The sequence below is a fragment of the Gopherus flavomarginatus genome, chromosome 1 (genome assembly GCF_025201925.1).
Source record: "Gopherus flavomarginatus isolate rGopFla2 chromosome 1, rGopFla2.mat.asm, whole genome shotgun sequence".
Taxonomy (NCBI): Eukaryota; Metazoa; Chordata; order Testudines; family Testudinidae; genus Gopherus; species Gopherus flavomarginatus.
The window spans coordinates 232,957,435-232,973,970 of NC_066617.1; the positions used below are offsets into that span (position 1 = coordinate 232,957,435).

General features: G+C 38.0%; 1 protein-coding gene across 3 annotated transcripts in view; it reads left to right on the plus strand.

Annotated features, from left to right (window-relative positions):
* GPM6B (glycoprotein M6B) overlaps window positions 1-16,536 on the plus strand; it is a 143,768-nt gene that overhangs the window by 72,318 nt on the left and 54,914 nt on the right. Inside the window, exon 1 of one of the 3 annotated variants that reach the window (XM_050964449.1) lies at window positions 14,141-14,168. The exons of the other annotated variants lie outside the window; for them this stretch is intronic. Coding sequence (XP_050820406.1) covers window positions 14,156-14,168 — 13 coding nt within the window. The 5' untranslated portion in view covers window positions 14,141-14,155. Of the gene's footprint in view, window positions 1-14,140; window positions 14,169-16,536 lie in introns of those variants that run through there. 3 annotated transcript variants of the gene reach the window in all.

Sequence of the window (16,536 nt, forward strand, 5' to 3'; positions counted from 1 at the left end):
TATCTTCTCAAAACTGATGGCATATTTTTCTTTTGCAAAGCCATAAAGTGAGTTAAAATAGCAACCGGGACTGTCATTTGTTTCATATACACTACCATGGAGACACAGTGTGCTATAATGCAAATACTTAAAACTTGGTCTTAAACAGGGGAAATAATATAGTCCTTAAACGGGTCTATTCAGTTTTTTGGTATGTTAAAGAATGTGACGCATTTCTTTTAGTGAATTCTCAGAAAACGTCTAGTCTTAAATTTTACTTTTAGAACACTGATTGCATACTATTATTGATTTTATTATTTATATCGTACTAACTCACAAGAACATAAGAGCTGCCATACTGGGTCAGACCATGGTCTGTCTTGCCCAATATCTTCTCTCTGACAGTGGCCTGTACCAGAGTTTCAAGGGGAATGTACAGAACTGGGCAATTATGGAATGGTCCACTCCTGGCTTCTGGCAGTCAGAGGTTTAGGGTTGCCCTGAGCATGGGTTTGCATCCTAACCATCTTGACTAATAGCCATTGATGGACTTATCATCCATGAACTTATCCAGTTCTCTTTTGAACCCAGTTATACTTTGCCATGGGATGTTGTGGTGGTCTAATCAGTTCCATGGGTTAGTTGTGAGATGTGTGAAAAAGTATTTCTTCTTATTGGCATACAACCTGCTGTCTATTTCATCAGGCAAGAAAGAGTGATAACATTTTTCTATTCACTTTTTCCACACTATTCATGATTTTATAGACTTAAATCATATCCCCCCGGTTGTCTCTTGTCTAAGATGAACAGCGCTAATCTTTTTTTCCAGTCACGTAGAAGCCAGGGAGATCCCATTGTGCTAGCCACTGCAGAAAACCCATAACGTGTGGACTGTACCAAGAATATTTATCATGGTGGTAGGTGGTAAATCTGGGGGTATATCTTGTGTCTTGGACTAAAGTAGAGGATTAGCAAATTATGGGTTAAATTTTCAGTTTCTTGCTAACCATCAAGACTGCAGTGGGTGCTCAGTGTTATTGGAAGGGAACTGGGAGTTCTAGTGGTGTTTGTTCTTCTGGATAACATGGAGTAAAATTTTAAAATCACTGTGTTATGAATAGAATTCTACTGTAGGTCACATTTAGAGGTAGAGGGCTAAATTGTCTGCTAGTGCAAATGGGGGTAGCTCCATTGACTTTCACCAGCTTAGAATTTGGCTCTTCATGTTCAATATAGCTATTCCAAAGTCCTGTATCTATGTACCTTTACACCACAGCACTTATTCACTCTGCCTGGATCCATAGCTTGTAAGCAGGAGAAAAAATATAAATAATGATGCCTATGCACTTATTAGAGAGTCATGACTGGCATACAGTAGGGTAAATCATTTTGCCCATTAAAGGATCAGCAGGCTAAGAGCAATTGCTTCAAATCTAAGAGCTGTTCAAAAGATTCATGGGAGTTGGTGACATTCAGGCATCTGAAAAAAGCCTGGATGATGATGAGTATACACACCCACTGCTTTAAAGAGCGATGGAACCTGTTGAGAATTGCTTTTAATGAAACCGCTTGACATTTTTGTCAGAACCTATGAATTAAATATGCTGTTTTACAAGAGCCTTAGTTTGGAGCCGTGGAAAGGTTTTTACACAATGAGTGAAGAGTTTATCAGTTTGAAAAAAAGAACTGTATGCTCTAGTTGAGTGAAGAATGATTCTTTAAAATATTCACTAAGAACAATTGGGTGAGATTTTCAGAAGTCCCTAAGTGATTTAGGAGCACATGAGTCAATGGGATTTGTACTCCTAAGTGACTTAGAAGCTATTTAATGTCAGTTTGCCTCAGCAGAGTTTTATTTTAAGGTTTCAAATAAACTCATAGACAGATGCCTTTTATAAAAGTGGCAGCTGAAATTCTGGCTTAGAAAACAATTACACCATTACTTACTTGAAAAAATACATTTTTGAGCTGACTAGTTGCATTTCACCTGGGTCCTACTTTGAATGTAATCTTTTTTAAAAAAACTAGTCTCATTTACATCAGAAAAAAGGACTCCTGATGAGAATTGATCAGGAGCATTTTCTCCTGAAGTAAACAGAATAACATTAATATGATAGGCTTTCTTCTGTTTTCTGTGTACATGCTCTGTAACTAGTCTGCGATGTCATTGGCTAAGATAAGTAATTTTTGTTTGTAAATAGCCATGCAAAGCTATGTAAAATTGTCTGTGCATAACTTACTGCATGCTAAACCTTTAATTTTGTTTCAACAGATGTGTATTCTTGCAAACACTTGGGTTCACATGAGCAACTTTACTCATAAAATCAATGCCCCTCTGAAACTTGCATTTAAGCGTTTGTAGATTTGGGCCTCATGTGGTTTGACATAGTTGCTAAATACTGTACAGAAGTAAGATGTTGATACCTTACATGTGGTTTTTTTTTTGTTTTGTTTTGTTTGTTTTTAAAACTTCAACATGGCTCTGGTTCAGGAAAATTCTTAAGCATGTTTAAGTCAGTGAGACTTTAAGTATGTGCTTACATGTGCCCTGCACAATAAGGATGGTTTCTTGAATAGAGGACCTGTATCAAAAACATCTATTGCAAATATTTGTAGTGTTTCATTTGGGGCGGGGGAAATGTTGGGAAAGTGATCATCCAAATGAATAATTTTACGATATGTTTTGGTTTTTTTCACTGTAGAGTTGGGGGATTAGTGAAGCAAAAAAAAAGTAATGTCAACACAGTTTCTTTATGATTTTTTTCCCCTCAACACACACACGCATAGGGAGGCCTTGAAATGTTTATCCTATACTTCAAAATTATCTTTTTACTGTGGTTATAATGGTTCTGCTTATCTATGGCTCGTTTCTTGCTGGCTCGTTTCCCACGAATACGATTTGTATTTAGTTAACTATTACTATTGATTTGCTCGCCTTCTAAGCATACATGAATGCTAAAGTATTCCATTATCCTTGAGGTGTTTTATTTCTTTTTCAGCCAATTACGGCAATAAACTGCATGGAAGAATCTTCTAAATACACATTTAAAAGTGTATAAAGCTGGTCTTTTCTACCTTGTTATGGGTCAGGCTCCCACAAGTTTAGTTTTCTGTCCTGGTGTTTTGTGAGGATTTTGGGGTTGGTGTTCTATTTTTTATGGAGTGAGGAGGGACAAATTTCAAGTCTTTGACAAAATGAAACAAAAAAAACCTTTTGTGTTAACTTTGGTAAGTCTTTTAAATGTACTATTTCTACAGTTAGAAAACATTTGTCTTCTCTAGGTCCTACTAACCATGCTTCTGTCCACAGAAACTCATAGGTGGAGTGCTGATTTTTTTTTTCATTTTTTTGTTTACATGTTTTTTGGCCTCGCAATCTTAGTAAAATGTGGATATAAAATATGTGACTATAAATAGCCCGGGCCAGCAATGAGGAGAACAAGAGAAAGCAATACAAAGGATCCAATCTCTGATTAATACTAATTGAAGTTTTGCATGAGGTAGGAGAGCAGGATTTAGCCCCAAAACCAAGTCAGGTAAAGGGCAAACTCATCTATTTTAAAGCAGGCCTTTCACATGATGAGCAAATTTGGAAAAAACCCGTAAATACACAGGCTTGGCAGAATTCAATTTTTATTTTTGATTGGTTTTTAGGTGGCTTTTCATTTTTTTCAATATAAATATTCCTAGTTGCAGGAAATATTAAGGGTGTCAGATAGTAATTGTTTAATTACAGTAGACACAGATTCAAAAAATTAAAGCTTTGTAACTGTTGAAACACAAATTTTCAACATCACATGTCAAAATATGCAAAATATCCTTGAATCAAAACTAAGTTTTCTTCGTATATTTGTAAATTTAGATTATCGTTGAAATGTTTTTTTCATTAGTTCGTGTATGTATGGTTTAATCTGTCTACTGACATTTAATCCTTCCAGGCCGAGATATACATATGCCGATGTAGTGTATTTTCTGCTTTCTCTGTGTTCCTTTTGTTGTGACTAAACATCTTTGGGCTGGATTTTCAGATCCATCAGGTTTACTTTGCATCACGTAAGTGGCACAGAGTGAACCTAAACCATTCAGAGCTTTGGACTGGAGAATTCCCCTTTAAGGGAGAATCTCTGCTGGCCTAACTCAGGAGAAGGCATGAGGGCATGGTAGACCTGAGCTTTTGTACACCTGATCTCGAACTGGTATAAGCTCTGTTAGTTTAAGCAGCAACAAAAGTTAGAGCAGCAGGAGGTCTACTCTGACTTCCGCCAGGACTGGGCAGATCACAGAAATCAGGGATTATAATCCCATCACTAATTCAAGATTTAAGACCTAGTAGAGCATTGTGCCCATTGTGTGTGAACAGGGTTTCTCCTCTCTGGTCCCAATTCCCCTCCTGCTTGCTCCAGCAGTGAGGAAAGAAACGGATGTTTGACTTCTCCGCTCATTTACAAATTATTTTGATTTCTCTCCAGGATCAAAGAAGAAAAAAAGACAGGTTTTGAGGGTAGCATGCTGTTGTTTTAACCCCAGATATCTCTAGTAGGTAGCAAGTGGGGGGACGGAGGGAGGAAAGAGAGGTAAATGTGTTTGAAGCATTCAGAGATAAATGGAATTTAAGTTTTAGAATCATCTGTTTAAGTTTTAACAAGGACACAAACCTCTGTCTTTAAAGGAATGAGTAAAACCACATTAATTTCATTAACTATGTGATGCCTTTGTGAGTTAAGTAAATTACACTGCTCAATCAGGACCTAAGTATATGCCAGACATTAAGCATATGTGTAGTCTTAATGAAGTCAGTGGCTCATGACCATAAAGTTAGACATGTGCTTCAATACTTGCTGGATCAGAGAATAAAGTAAAGATGGCTCTGTGCTGCAAATTTGACTTGGATCTCCTCAGCGTTTGGTGCTTCTCTGTGGTCTGGTTCCATTCTCCTTGACTCTGTTCCATCTGGTTCTCTGTTCCAGACTTCTGTCTGCATGAGCATGATTCTGTTCCCCTGGACGAGCTGCCCAGCAACCTTTTCTTCCTCTTTTATTTTGGATCTGCTGTCAAACTACCTTGCTCTCTTTTCCTCTGGACATTCATTCTTCTTCCTCTATTCCTAGTAGCTCTGCAGGATGCATGTTTTGTCCTCCCGTCTCCTTCTACTCTTATGTAGCAGCAACTGTTGGTAAAGGCATTGAGGCTGGAGGGTCTTAAGTTTCTTGCTGCTGTAGTTCTTCTTTGCAGTGAAGAGCCTAGACACTTGTAGAAATAGCTGGAAACAAGATGGAGGAGCTAGTACTGGAATAAGTCTCACCATTGTCTTAGTCTCTTTTAGGAATACTGCTTTCTAGGTTTCTCTCACCCACTGAACATTTGTGTTGCAAATTCTCTTCTCCAGATGTTTCTGCCCTTTTAAAAAAGATCTATCTCACTTTGGTTTTTGTACCTTGTAGAAATATGTTTGTATCTTCAAAATACATTTTTATCTTCATTGGCCATTCTTTTATACACTGGCCTACAGATTTAATTAACATGCTGCTTACCAATCTTCTAGGAAATAGAGATGTTAAATTAGACTGGATTTATTTTCTCATTAATCTCTGCATTACCCCATTAAACAACTTCCCCTTTTCCCAATTGGTTTATGTCAGGAGCATCATTTATTATGGGGTAAGGAGTCAGTTGTCCCGTGACTTTGGATGCAGTCATTAGGAAGACAATAATGGTTTTTTCTCATTTGTTATGCTACTTGGGACAGAGAATTTTCTATATGCCGACACAACTTTGTGCCCCACCTTCAGTATGTTTTTGAAATGACATCCCTGGTTTACAATTCTTCAGCCAGTTTTTTTATTTTCTGTGTACTTCTGTTTAATATTAATATTTACACCAAGTTAAAGCTACTGTGTTTCTTTCATCCATTCGTGGGGGGAGGGATAGCTCAGTGGTTTGAGCATTGGCCTGCTAAACCCAGGGTTGTGAGTTCAATCCTTGAGGGGGCCATTTAGGGAAGTGGAGATTGGTCCTGCTTTGACCAGGGGGTTGGACTAGATGATCTCCTGAGGTCCCTTTCAACCCTAATAATCTGTGATTCTGTGATTTTATTTCTAAAAAGCTGGCAAGTTTGTCTGGCAAGATCTCTTCTTTTTGGCCAAGATTTTCCAAAGTGACTAGTTATTGAGTGTGTCCAAAATTTTGGGTGCCCAATTGGACATCTTTTTTAAAGTGGCCTGACTTTCAGAAAGTCCCTAGCTCTCACCTTCTGAAAATCAGGCCATTTTAAATACGTCTAAGTTGCGGCACTCCAAATCACTAATTTAATATTTTTTTTAAAATCTAGTCTGTAAGTCTGCATTCCTTGTGATTCAATTTCTCCCTCCCCACCATGTTTTACTGTTTGTTCTGTTTTTTATTAAGGGATGAAATTAGCAAATGGCAATTGTTAGGATTCTCTTTCTTACCTCATTTGATATATCTTAGGGTATGTCTACACTACCTGCCGGATCGGCGGGCAGTGATCAATCCAGAGGGGGTTGATTTATTGCATCTAGTCTAGACACGATAAATTGACCCCCGAGCGCTCTCCCGTCGACTCCTATACTTCTCCACCGCAAGAGGCACAGGCAGAGTCGATGGGGGAGCAGCAGCAGTCAACTCACCGCAGTGAAGACACCATGGTGAGTAGGTCTGAGTAAATTGACTTCAGCTACATTATTTGAGTAGCTGAAGTTGCGTAACTTAGATCGTCCTCCCCCTCCACTCCAGTGTAGTCCAGGCCTTAATGTTACCTTTTGTACTACTGTTTCATTTTTTATTGGCACAAGAGTTAAAAAGCTCAAAAATGTAAGTAGGTGTAAAGCACTGTTTGTAAATAGTGTAGTCCTTGCAGTGCTTTCAGATTAGCATTCCTTATAGATTTTCTTCTTTTGAGTAAAATGGATACAATTATATTTTAAATCAAATGACATGAGAACAAAGGACACTATTAGAACACCGAATTGGAAATTCAAATAAATGTGACATATACATATTTGTATCAAGAAACGCACAACGGACCCGAAGGGAAGTCAGATATGTGCATACTGCTGTACAAGTCTCAACAACTGGATGGAAAACATTTATGCAGTAGTTCTCCTGTGTTTGTTAAATGCTGTGTGTCCTGCTTCAGAGTTTCCTATGGCATTGTTGTTCAGTTTTACTGGTATGCAAACAATTGTAAAATCAGGTGTTATACAGAAAGACTTACGCTGTCATTGGCTGCTTTGCACTCTAATTAAAACTTCATATCTTGAACCATTAATATCTTCTTGTGGAAACAATGGCCAAAAGGTTATCTTTTTCTCAGAAAAGAGAACAGGAAATTGTGCTAGGACCTCATACCCTACAGAGATTTCATAGTAAATCTTAACAAGAAAAACATTCTGCCCTGTGGCAGTGATCCTATGAAGTTCAGCATCTTTAAGCTGTAGGGGTTTGACAATGTTAAATACTCAAATGCATTTTGTTGGTGGTGTTTAGTTTCTGTGAGAAGGAAATAGATTTTATATAGCAAGGAGAAGTGAGTTTTTTAATGCTAGTTCTGGGATGAAGACAATAGTATGCTCTTTGGAGTCGTGACTTTTTTAATACAGATTATTAGTAGCAATACTCCTAGTACCAGTATGGGACTGAACATACGCAAACGTAGGATTAGCAGACTGGATCAGAGTTCCATCTAGTCAGCTATTGTCTCTGACGCTGGCCCATACCAGATGCTTCAGAGGAAGGGGGAAGAAACTCCGAAGCCCATAGTCACGGAATAACCTACTCATAAGGGAAATGTCTTCCTAACCTCTCTGTTAGCAGGTATCTTAGGCCTCGAAACAGGATGATATATATCCCTTCCAAACTCTTTTTTTAAAAATAATCCTATATAATATAAATGTTGATATTCTTGTTTTTCATATCCAGTTCCAATCGTTTTTGTTAATCCTGCTTGGATCTTGGCCTCATTTATAACTTGCAGTAATGAGTTCCGCAGGATAACTGTGCATTGTGTATAAAACCCTTTATTGGTTTTATAGTTGTGCCTTTCAAATTCATTGAATGTCCTCTTGTTCTTTAATTATGAGAGAAAGTAAATTGAAGTGCCCTTTTTAAAGTATTTGGAAGAATATTTTGGGTCAAGGTCATCAAAATATTTCTCATGTGAGTTTTTTCCTCTTCCTTTCCTTCCTTTCCAGGGTTCTCATTTAATTAGATTTAAAACAAATATCAGGTGGTGAGCAGGGACACTACTATAGGCCTCTTATTACATCACTTCAAGAATACCAACCAATATCTTTTGGCAGCTACTATAAATTATGTTCAGTTCAGGTTTCTGCAAGTGATATCAGATTTCTCTTCTTGAGTTCCTTCAGTGAAGCCATGATTTTAGTGAGAGTTTGGCTTTATCTGGAAGGCTTTTACATTCCTCTTGGAGTTGATGTAGTATTCTCATGAATTTTAACGGCCAGAAAAGCACCTGAAGCTGTTGTCTCACCAGGTCTCAGATCAAGGCAGACTCTGGGAGGTTAGCACTAGGGAAGGCCTAAGTATTGAAGGAAAGGTCAGTGACCGAGCAAGAGAACTCTTCCCTCAGCGTAGGTACTGAGGCAATAGTTTGGCATAGTGCTAAGGTGGAAACCAAGGACCTTGGTTTCACATCTCATCCAAGAACACATGACAGTTCTCACAAGAATTAGGGCTGCTAACACTGATTACCTGGTCAAATTCCAGGTTGCATAAATAGTCATTCTGCCTATCAAAATTGTCCACGCAGTTTCATTTGCATATAGCTGTATTTTTCCCTTGCCATCCTAAGCTGTTGTGTAGTGTTAATGTACGCCGTTGACCTTAGTGGCAGCTGATTGGTGAAACGATTCTTATACACAGTAATTGGCAAAGTTTGTAAAGCACTTAAGTAGCCATTTAAATGAAGAACACTTTATAGGTGTTAGATCATTATCATTAAGTTACATATGCATCAAGGGGCAAATATACCCAAAGTGCAGAACGTACAAAGTCCCTGACTTTCCAAGGTAATAAGTGGCCAATATATTGCAGCTTTAAAAAGAATCTTCACTATAGCAGAAGTGATTATACTATTCTAAAATTCAATAATTTAGTCACCTCGTCTTTGGGAAAGAAAAGCTTCCCATCCTCTCCTTATTTACTTAAACTTGACACTTTTTGATTTTATATTAAGGTCTGCTTGTATTATAACAGTTCTGGTGCTTATCCAAAAATATTAAATTATCATTCAAGCCAAGGTTAAGGACTATTATATATTAAAGTTAAATACAAAGATTACATTTGTAACCTCATTTGAAGACTCCTGGAGTACAAGTTTAAAATGCCCCAGCAGGCTCCAAAATCTGCTACTCTACATGCAAAAATAAGCCACTAGTTATTCTGAAGCCAAAACTGGCAATTATAAAACCTCTTCATGCTGGCTGCCAGTCTGAGTTCATTATGAGGGAGCTCATTCTTCCCTTCAGGAATGAATGTAGCTTTTGAGCACATTTTCTAGTTTCACTTGGTCACAACGCTGATGAATTGTTTTAACCATGATCTCCTGATGGGAAACTAACTTTCTTCTTCCTGGGAAAAAAAAAATTGTGTTGATTCTTGCAGCAGCTTTTCGAACGAGAGGATATGATTTTATTTATTTATTTTTTAAAGAGCTGAAGATTTGGCACTAACTAAGGGAAAATATCTCTGTTCCTTGCCTTTTTTTTTTTCTTTTTTGGAGGCAGCGGGAGTGCGGGGGAGAACTGCGCAATCACGAGTTTTCTTTTAAGACTGTGAATGTACTGCAGAGGAAGCACTGTAATAGGGTTTTTTAACTTAGCTCACTTTTTTAAAAAATAGACTTATTTCCTGTAAAATATCTGCAGCATCTTGGAAAGAACTTTTGAGTGAAAAAAGCCAAGTCCTCCAAAGTATTTTGTTAGGCTCTGTGTGAGTCCTGAATGTGATTTTATATAGACTTGAATTGGTAAAATGAATTAGGAGTAAAAAAAAAAAAAAAAATCAAAATGGTGCACTGTCTTTCTAGAACAGCAAAATAAATAAACTGATGAAATAATAAACTTAAGTTCATACTGAACATGGTGCTGTGTAGGAGTATGGCCTATTGTGCAGAACAATATTTCCCATACAATTCTCATGGGTTTCAAACAAAAAGGAGTAGTGGGAAAGCCTGGTTGATTTTTTTGTAGTGCAATAATCTGTTGCTGAGAGAGCGCTTGGGGATCTTGTTCCTGCAGACATGGAGCTGACTCTGTGTGATAGCAAGCAAGTATATTGTTGTTTGGCACCTACTACAGGCAGATTATAGAGCAACACCTGCAATTTACAGTGAGAGAATGTAGAATGTTATGCCAAGGGAGAGTTTTAATTTATGTGAATGAAAATGTAACTCAGCATGAAGTAATGAGTGAAAACCCTAAATAATCTTACCTATTCTAATGTATATATTTGTCAGGACTAGACACCATGAGAAGAATCCATTACTTCGTATCAGTGGTCCTTCCACCACTGAGGAAATTAACAAACCAAAGCACCCACTTCCCATCCCTACCTTCCTCCCACCTCTAGAAACCAAACCTAAAAAAAAGAGAGAGAGAGAGAGAGAGAGAGAAGCCTGGTGTTCGCGTTCATGTTTCATGCTTCATGTTGGTAAAAACAATAATAGAAAATGTTCTCAATACTTTCACAATGTTGTCTCAAGTTATCAGTAATTAACATTCTGAATTTTAAAATCTGTAAAACTTTATATTTAAGATTTTCCTATGGGAGAGAAGGCTGAAGTAGCTGTACAAAGTGTACTTTTTAGCCAAAGGTATCCATTTCTGATCCTCAGAAAGACCACCTTGTGCCAGGGAGATGTAAGCTATGCAAGAAGGTACAGCTGAATTTAAAACCAGATACTGCATCAACCCTGAGCTTTTCAAGGTAAAAATTTTTCAAAGAAGTATTCTCTTGGCTAACAATATTATAGCAGGAAATCCTCATTTAAAAAAAAAAAGTTTGAAATCTCCAGGCAATCATAGTTCAATGAGAGAAAATTCCATGGTATACATTAACTTTTGCTGGTTTAGAGGGAAAGCTGTGTTTTCCAGAATATTTGAGTTTCTCATTTTTGGCTAACTAGTGTCTTTCCTTTGTTGCTGATCTGAAGCAAAGCAATTCACTGCAGATGTCCGTTCCAAAATCTTTAGTTTTTGATCTGAGCATGTCATAGTACATGCTTTTGTCCTTTGGCGTGGTGCGGGGAACATACAGAATTTTTCCACCACCCAACTTCAAAGGAATTCCAAAGCAGTTAATCATATGACTAGACTGGATGGAGATAAAATGATAGTTTAGGTTCCTATTAGTTTTATGTCCCTTTTTAAAAATGAAAATCATTCTGCTCATTGCTCTTTTCGTAGTATTCTGAGAGTGCTAGTTTATAGATCTATTTCTGGAAGGTATGGTGATTACTGAAATACTAAATGTTAAGGCATTGTACAGTACGGGAGACAGTCTTGGAATTTTGAGTACAATACTGTGTATAGAAAAAACATATACCACCAAGTCTGTGGAGTTAATCATGTTAACTAAAAGTAGTTAACACATGCTTAATACTATATGATAGAATGCCATGGGTTTGATGCTTTTAAAATCTTTTATTTTTTTCTGGAAAAAATCAGCCAAATCTGAATGACTTCTTAAAAATTTGCTTGTTTGATTGGTTGCAAAATTATTTAGATACAAACCACCTTAGAATTCTTCATCTGTTTTTCTTTCTTAAAAGGTTGGGGCTTTTTGAATTACCTTATTGCCTTTGGCTTCTATAAAAATATTTTTCAGTTGAAACAGGCTTTAAATCCTCTGCCATCCATTAAATCCAGAGCATTTAAAAGCAAGAAAACAGCAGCATATGTTGCCAGACTCCCAGAATAAATCAGCCAGTGAGCAAAACTCCCACCTCTCATATGCACCTCTATCCTCCCAAATGTCTGTCCTAAATAATAGGTTTTGCAGCATTGCATCAAGATAACCAGATCCAAGCTATTTTGGAAGAAACAATGGACTAGATTCCAAAATCCAGGAGACATCATGAAGACAAATATGTTCCAATTCAGAGGTGGGGAACTCATGTGTGACCAAAAAAATCTCAGTATAGCAAGTGGCAAAACTACTGAGCTACTGAAAATGCAAGGTGGTGTGTGTTTGTTTTTTTTTTTAAGTACCTAGATAAGCTACAAATTTCCATAGTTATGGGTAGGGCTGGCTCCTTACTTGTTTTGATTATTTAAAAAAATTAATTTAATAAGGAACAGCATAAACTTCATAATCAAGTTTTTCCTATTAAAGGTTAAAATTAAAAGGGCAATACCAATGTGATTAAATATGACATTCTTTATACATGAGTTAATAAAATGTAAAATAGGTTGGATTAAAAAGAGGAACTTGACCAAACAGCATTTGATACCATATACATATACAGACCAGAATTCAGTTTGCAGCGGTTGAAAGCAAAGAAACCCTTGCTTGGAGATTAGTTTAACAAACTCAGATCTTCTCTACCATCTTGCTGCCAGTTACTTGCCCCAAAATAGGGCCAGTACCCAACCTATTTTAAGGACCTCTTTTAAGTGGTGCCTAATGTTCCACAACGCATATCCAATTAGGAACTACTAAATTATCTCTCTCTCTCTCAAATGTATTTCTGGCTATGTAGAGGAAGGTTTCACAGCCTCTGACTGAGAAAACTTCATCCCCTGGTCTCACATGCTTCATTGTGGGCTGCATAAATTGCATTGCTCCAGAGGTGCGCCGCTGTCTTTGTGCTAGGTAGCTGGAGAGATCATCACTGACATAGTTGTGACTTGAACAGTTAATGATTTTTAAAGATCAGGACCAAATAATGGACTGAAAGCCAGTGGAGGGACCAGAGCAGATGAATGATTGGTTCACTATGGCCCCGCCCAGTGAGGAGACATCTAGATGGATTATCTATTACTTCCACCTTCAGCCCTAATCACAATGAGTTACAGTAATCCAGTATGGAGATAAATAGCTGGATCAGATCCTCATGTTGGAAGAAGGGGCAAAGTTTATAGCAAGCCTAAAATGGAAGAATTTTTTTTTTTGTTTGGGGCATTGTGCGTGCGTCTTCTAGGCTTAATAGTGACTCAAACAGGACCCTTACACATCCCATTACTTAAATGAATGGAGAGGGGATGCCTTTGATGGAAGGTGAAGATACCATCCTGGCTAACTGCTTTATAGGTTCTTCCCCTTTCAACCATCATCATTCCACCTTTTTTTTTCCCAAGTTCAGTCTAAGCTAGCTGATCTCTTCAAGGCATTGTTACATCCTTGTGGTAGTGGAAGTTGCACTATGGCAAATTGAAAGAAAATGAAGTGTTCAGCTTTTTGGCAGTGGAGCTATTGTCCTCTCACTAGCTTTCCATGTAGATGTTAAAAAGGGTGGAGACAGGATGGGTGTCTGCAAGTGAGAGCTTTCAGAATGTTCCAATACCAATTACCTGTGAGAACTCATGAAGGACAGGTGAGGTCCCAGAGAACTGGAGAAGGGCAAACATAGTGGAGGACAGGATTAGAATTCAAAATGACCGTGACAAATTGGAGAATAGGTCTGAAATCAACAGGATGAAATTCAATAAAGACACGTGCAAAGTACTACATTTAAGAACACAAAATCAAATTGACAACTACAAAATGGGGAATTACTGACTAGGTGGTAGTACTGCTGAAAAGGATCTGGGGTTTGTAGTGGATCATAAATAGAATATAAATCAACAGTGTGACACAGTTGCAAAAAAGACTGCTAATATCCTGTGGTGTCTTACACCTGACACTCCTATTAATACACAGGAGGTAATTGTCTTGCCCTACTTGGCACTGATGAGGCCTCAGCTGGAGTACTGTGTCCAGTTTTGGGCACCACACATTAGGAAAGACGTGGACAAATTGGAGAGAGTCCAGAGGAGAGCAACAAACATTATTAAAGGTTTAGAAAACCTGATCTATGAGGAAAGATTAAAAACTGGGCATGTTTAGTCTTGAGAAAAGAAGACTGAGAGTGAGGACTTGATAAGTCTTGAAATATGTTAAGGACTGTTATAAAGAGGACTGTGATCACTTGAGCTCCATGTCCACTGAAGGTAGGACAAAAAGTAATGGGCTTAATATGCAGCCAGGGAGATTTAGGTTAGATGTTAGGAAAAACTTTCTCGCTGTAAGGGTAGTTAAACTCTGGAATAGACTTGCAAGGGAGGTGGTGGAATCCCTATCGCTGCAGGTTTTTAAGAACAGGTTGGCCAAACATCTGTCATGTGTGGTGTAGGTTTACTTAATCCAGCCTCAGTGCAAAAGGACTTAATGTCCTCTCGAGGTCCCTTCCAGCCCTATGTTTCTATGATTGTCTTAGAATTCAATGTAAGAGTACTACTATTGTCAGTGATTGATTAGCCACTGGGCCAACAGGGCCCATGCCAATTTGGGGTGCTCTGGAAAAATGGATGTCCCATGCTCTGACCTGCTCCACATGACCGGTGCTCCTGCAGGGGAGAAAAGGAAGCCGCTATGCCCCAACCCTATTTCCCTGGGGCGGGGGGTGAGAAGGACTGTGGGAAGGTTGTGGAGGGTCCTCCACGTGCTCTCTCCCAGCATCCCACAAAAGTTTAATCTGCCTCTGACTATCATGTCTGGTCCACTGTCTGAATCCATTTACAATTTAAAATCCCCCTTGCTTCTGAAAATGAGGAACAAGCTTTTTAGCAAATTAGTAGTTCAGAATTGCAAATAGTGAGACTTTTTTTTTTAAACTGTGCTCTTAAGTGTGAAAACTTATCTCTGTGTGAAAACTTAAAAGTAAAACTTCCTGTCTTGAAAGATAAAGTACAATTCAATACTAATGAGTATACTGAATTAACCTCCTCTGTGCAGATAAATTGAAAGTCTCTGATGTTGTGTCCAAACAACTGACACCAACAATTTATTTAAAGAGACACCATTGACTTTTGATCTAACCAATTGATTCCCTGTCTATTACATACAATGTTTTTCTCCTATTTTGTGAAAGACCCAACCAAGCAAGAGGAAACTGACTATACAGTGATGCAATACCAACAATACACAAACTATTGTCAAATGCACAAAGTAAACTGAATTGAGATTTTTTTGTCTCTAATCTGTGTTAGTCATTTTATATGTTACTTTTAACAGCAGTAGGTTAAAAATTCCTTTTAATAACTGACTATATGTTTTTAATACAATAATCTCCCCTGCATCTCTAATTTGGTTTTTATCTCAATATTTACAAGCAAAAGCTTTTAAAATAAACTTTGAGATACTACAGTACAACTTACAAATATTTTGAAGACAAAAATAGCCAAGTTTATGCTGTTCCTCATCTTTTACCATTTGTTGTGCCCTGAGTAGATGACAGTTTTTCTGTGGTTTTGGATAGGGTTTATTCACAGCACCTAGGGCAAAATCCTACAGAATGTAAGGAAGAAAAATAGGGATTTAGAGAAATTACTTTTAATTAAAAAATATGTATATATAAAACTTAATAGCAATTGTGTACTTTTTTTAAAACCATCCAGTAAAATGACATTTCAGGGCAAGGAAGTCTAATAAATTGTATAGAATGGTTCAAAAATCTATATGAAAATGATCATTTTCTATTAAGTCCTATAGGAGCTAGTACATCTGGAATAGCTGCCGTCATTTTGTACAGGTTTTAAAGATAACAGTATAGCTGGAAATAAATTCATAAGTAAATAACCGTTGACATCAACAGGATGCTTGATGCGGTATGTGGGTAGATAGAACTGAAGTGTGTGCCTTTTAGTGCACAGGTGTATTTCCCCACTGTGAGCTTCTGGAGGCATTTTGTACACAGAGTACAGTGTACTCCTCCCCAGCATGGAGTCAGCTCCACTGGCGGGTGCAGCAGGATGGGGGCCACAACAACCCCATCCTGTGTCAAGGTTAATGTCACAGGAGATGCTATGCTGGGTCCAGTCATTCAGTGGGATTGTGCCCAACTCTGTGCAGGGTACAAAGTGTGTGTGAGAGAGATGAAGTTGCTTGTACTTTCCCCTTCCCCACAGCTCTATCACCCACTCCCACAGACCTTTGGGTTTCTAAGGTTGGGCCACAAACTTGTCCATGGGGTCTAAGACACTGCCTGCCTTCATGAGTTTGCAATCTGATATAGACACAAACAATACAATCTATCATATGCTGTGTGACAAGTGTGAGCTTGAAGACGGAGCATCGCTGAAGGGCTATGTGTAGACTACATAAGGTTATGCACTGAGATTTTCAAAGCAGTGCAGCGGGAGGTTAGGGAATACATCTTCCATTAATTTTAATAGCAGCTGTGTGACAAAATTGGTTGCACCGCTTTGAAAATCTGAGATTCTTTTTTGTCTGTGCTTCTCTGTTTGCCATTGCTGCTGAGATGATGCTTAAAAGCAAGAATATAATGTGTAGTATTGGGAAAGCAAGTGCGGGAGCAAG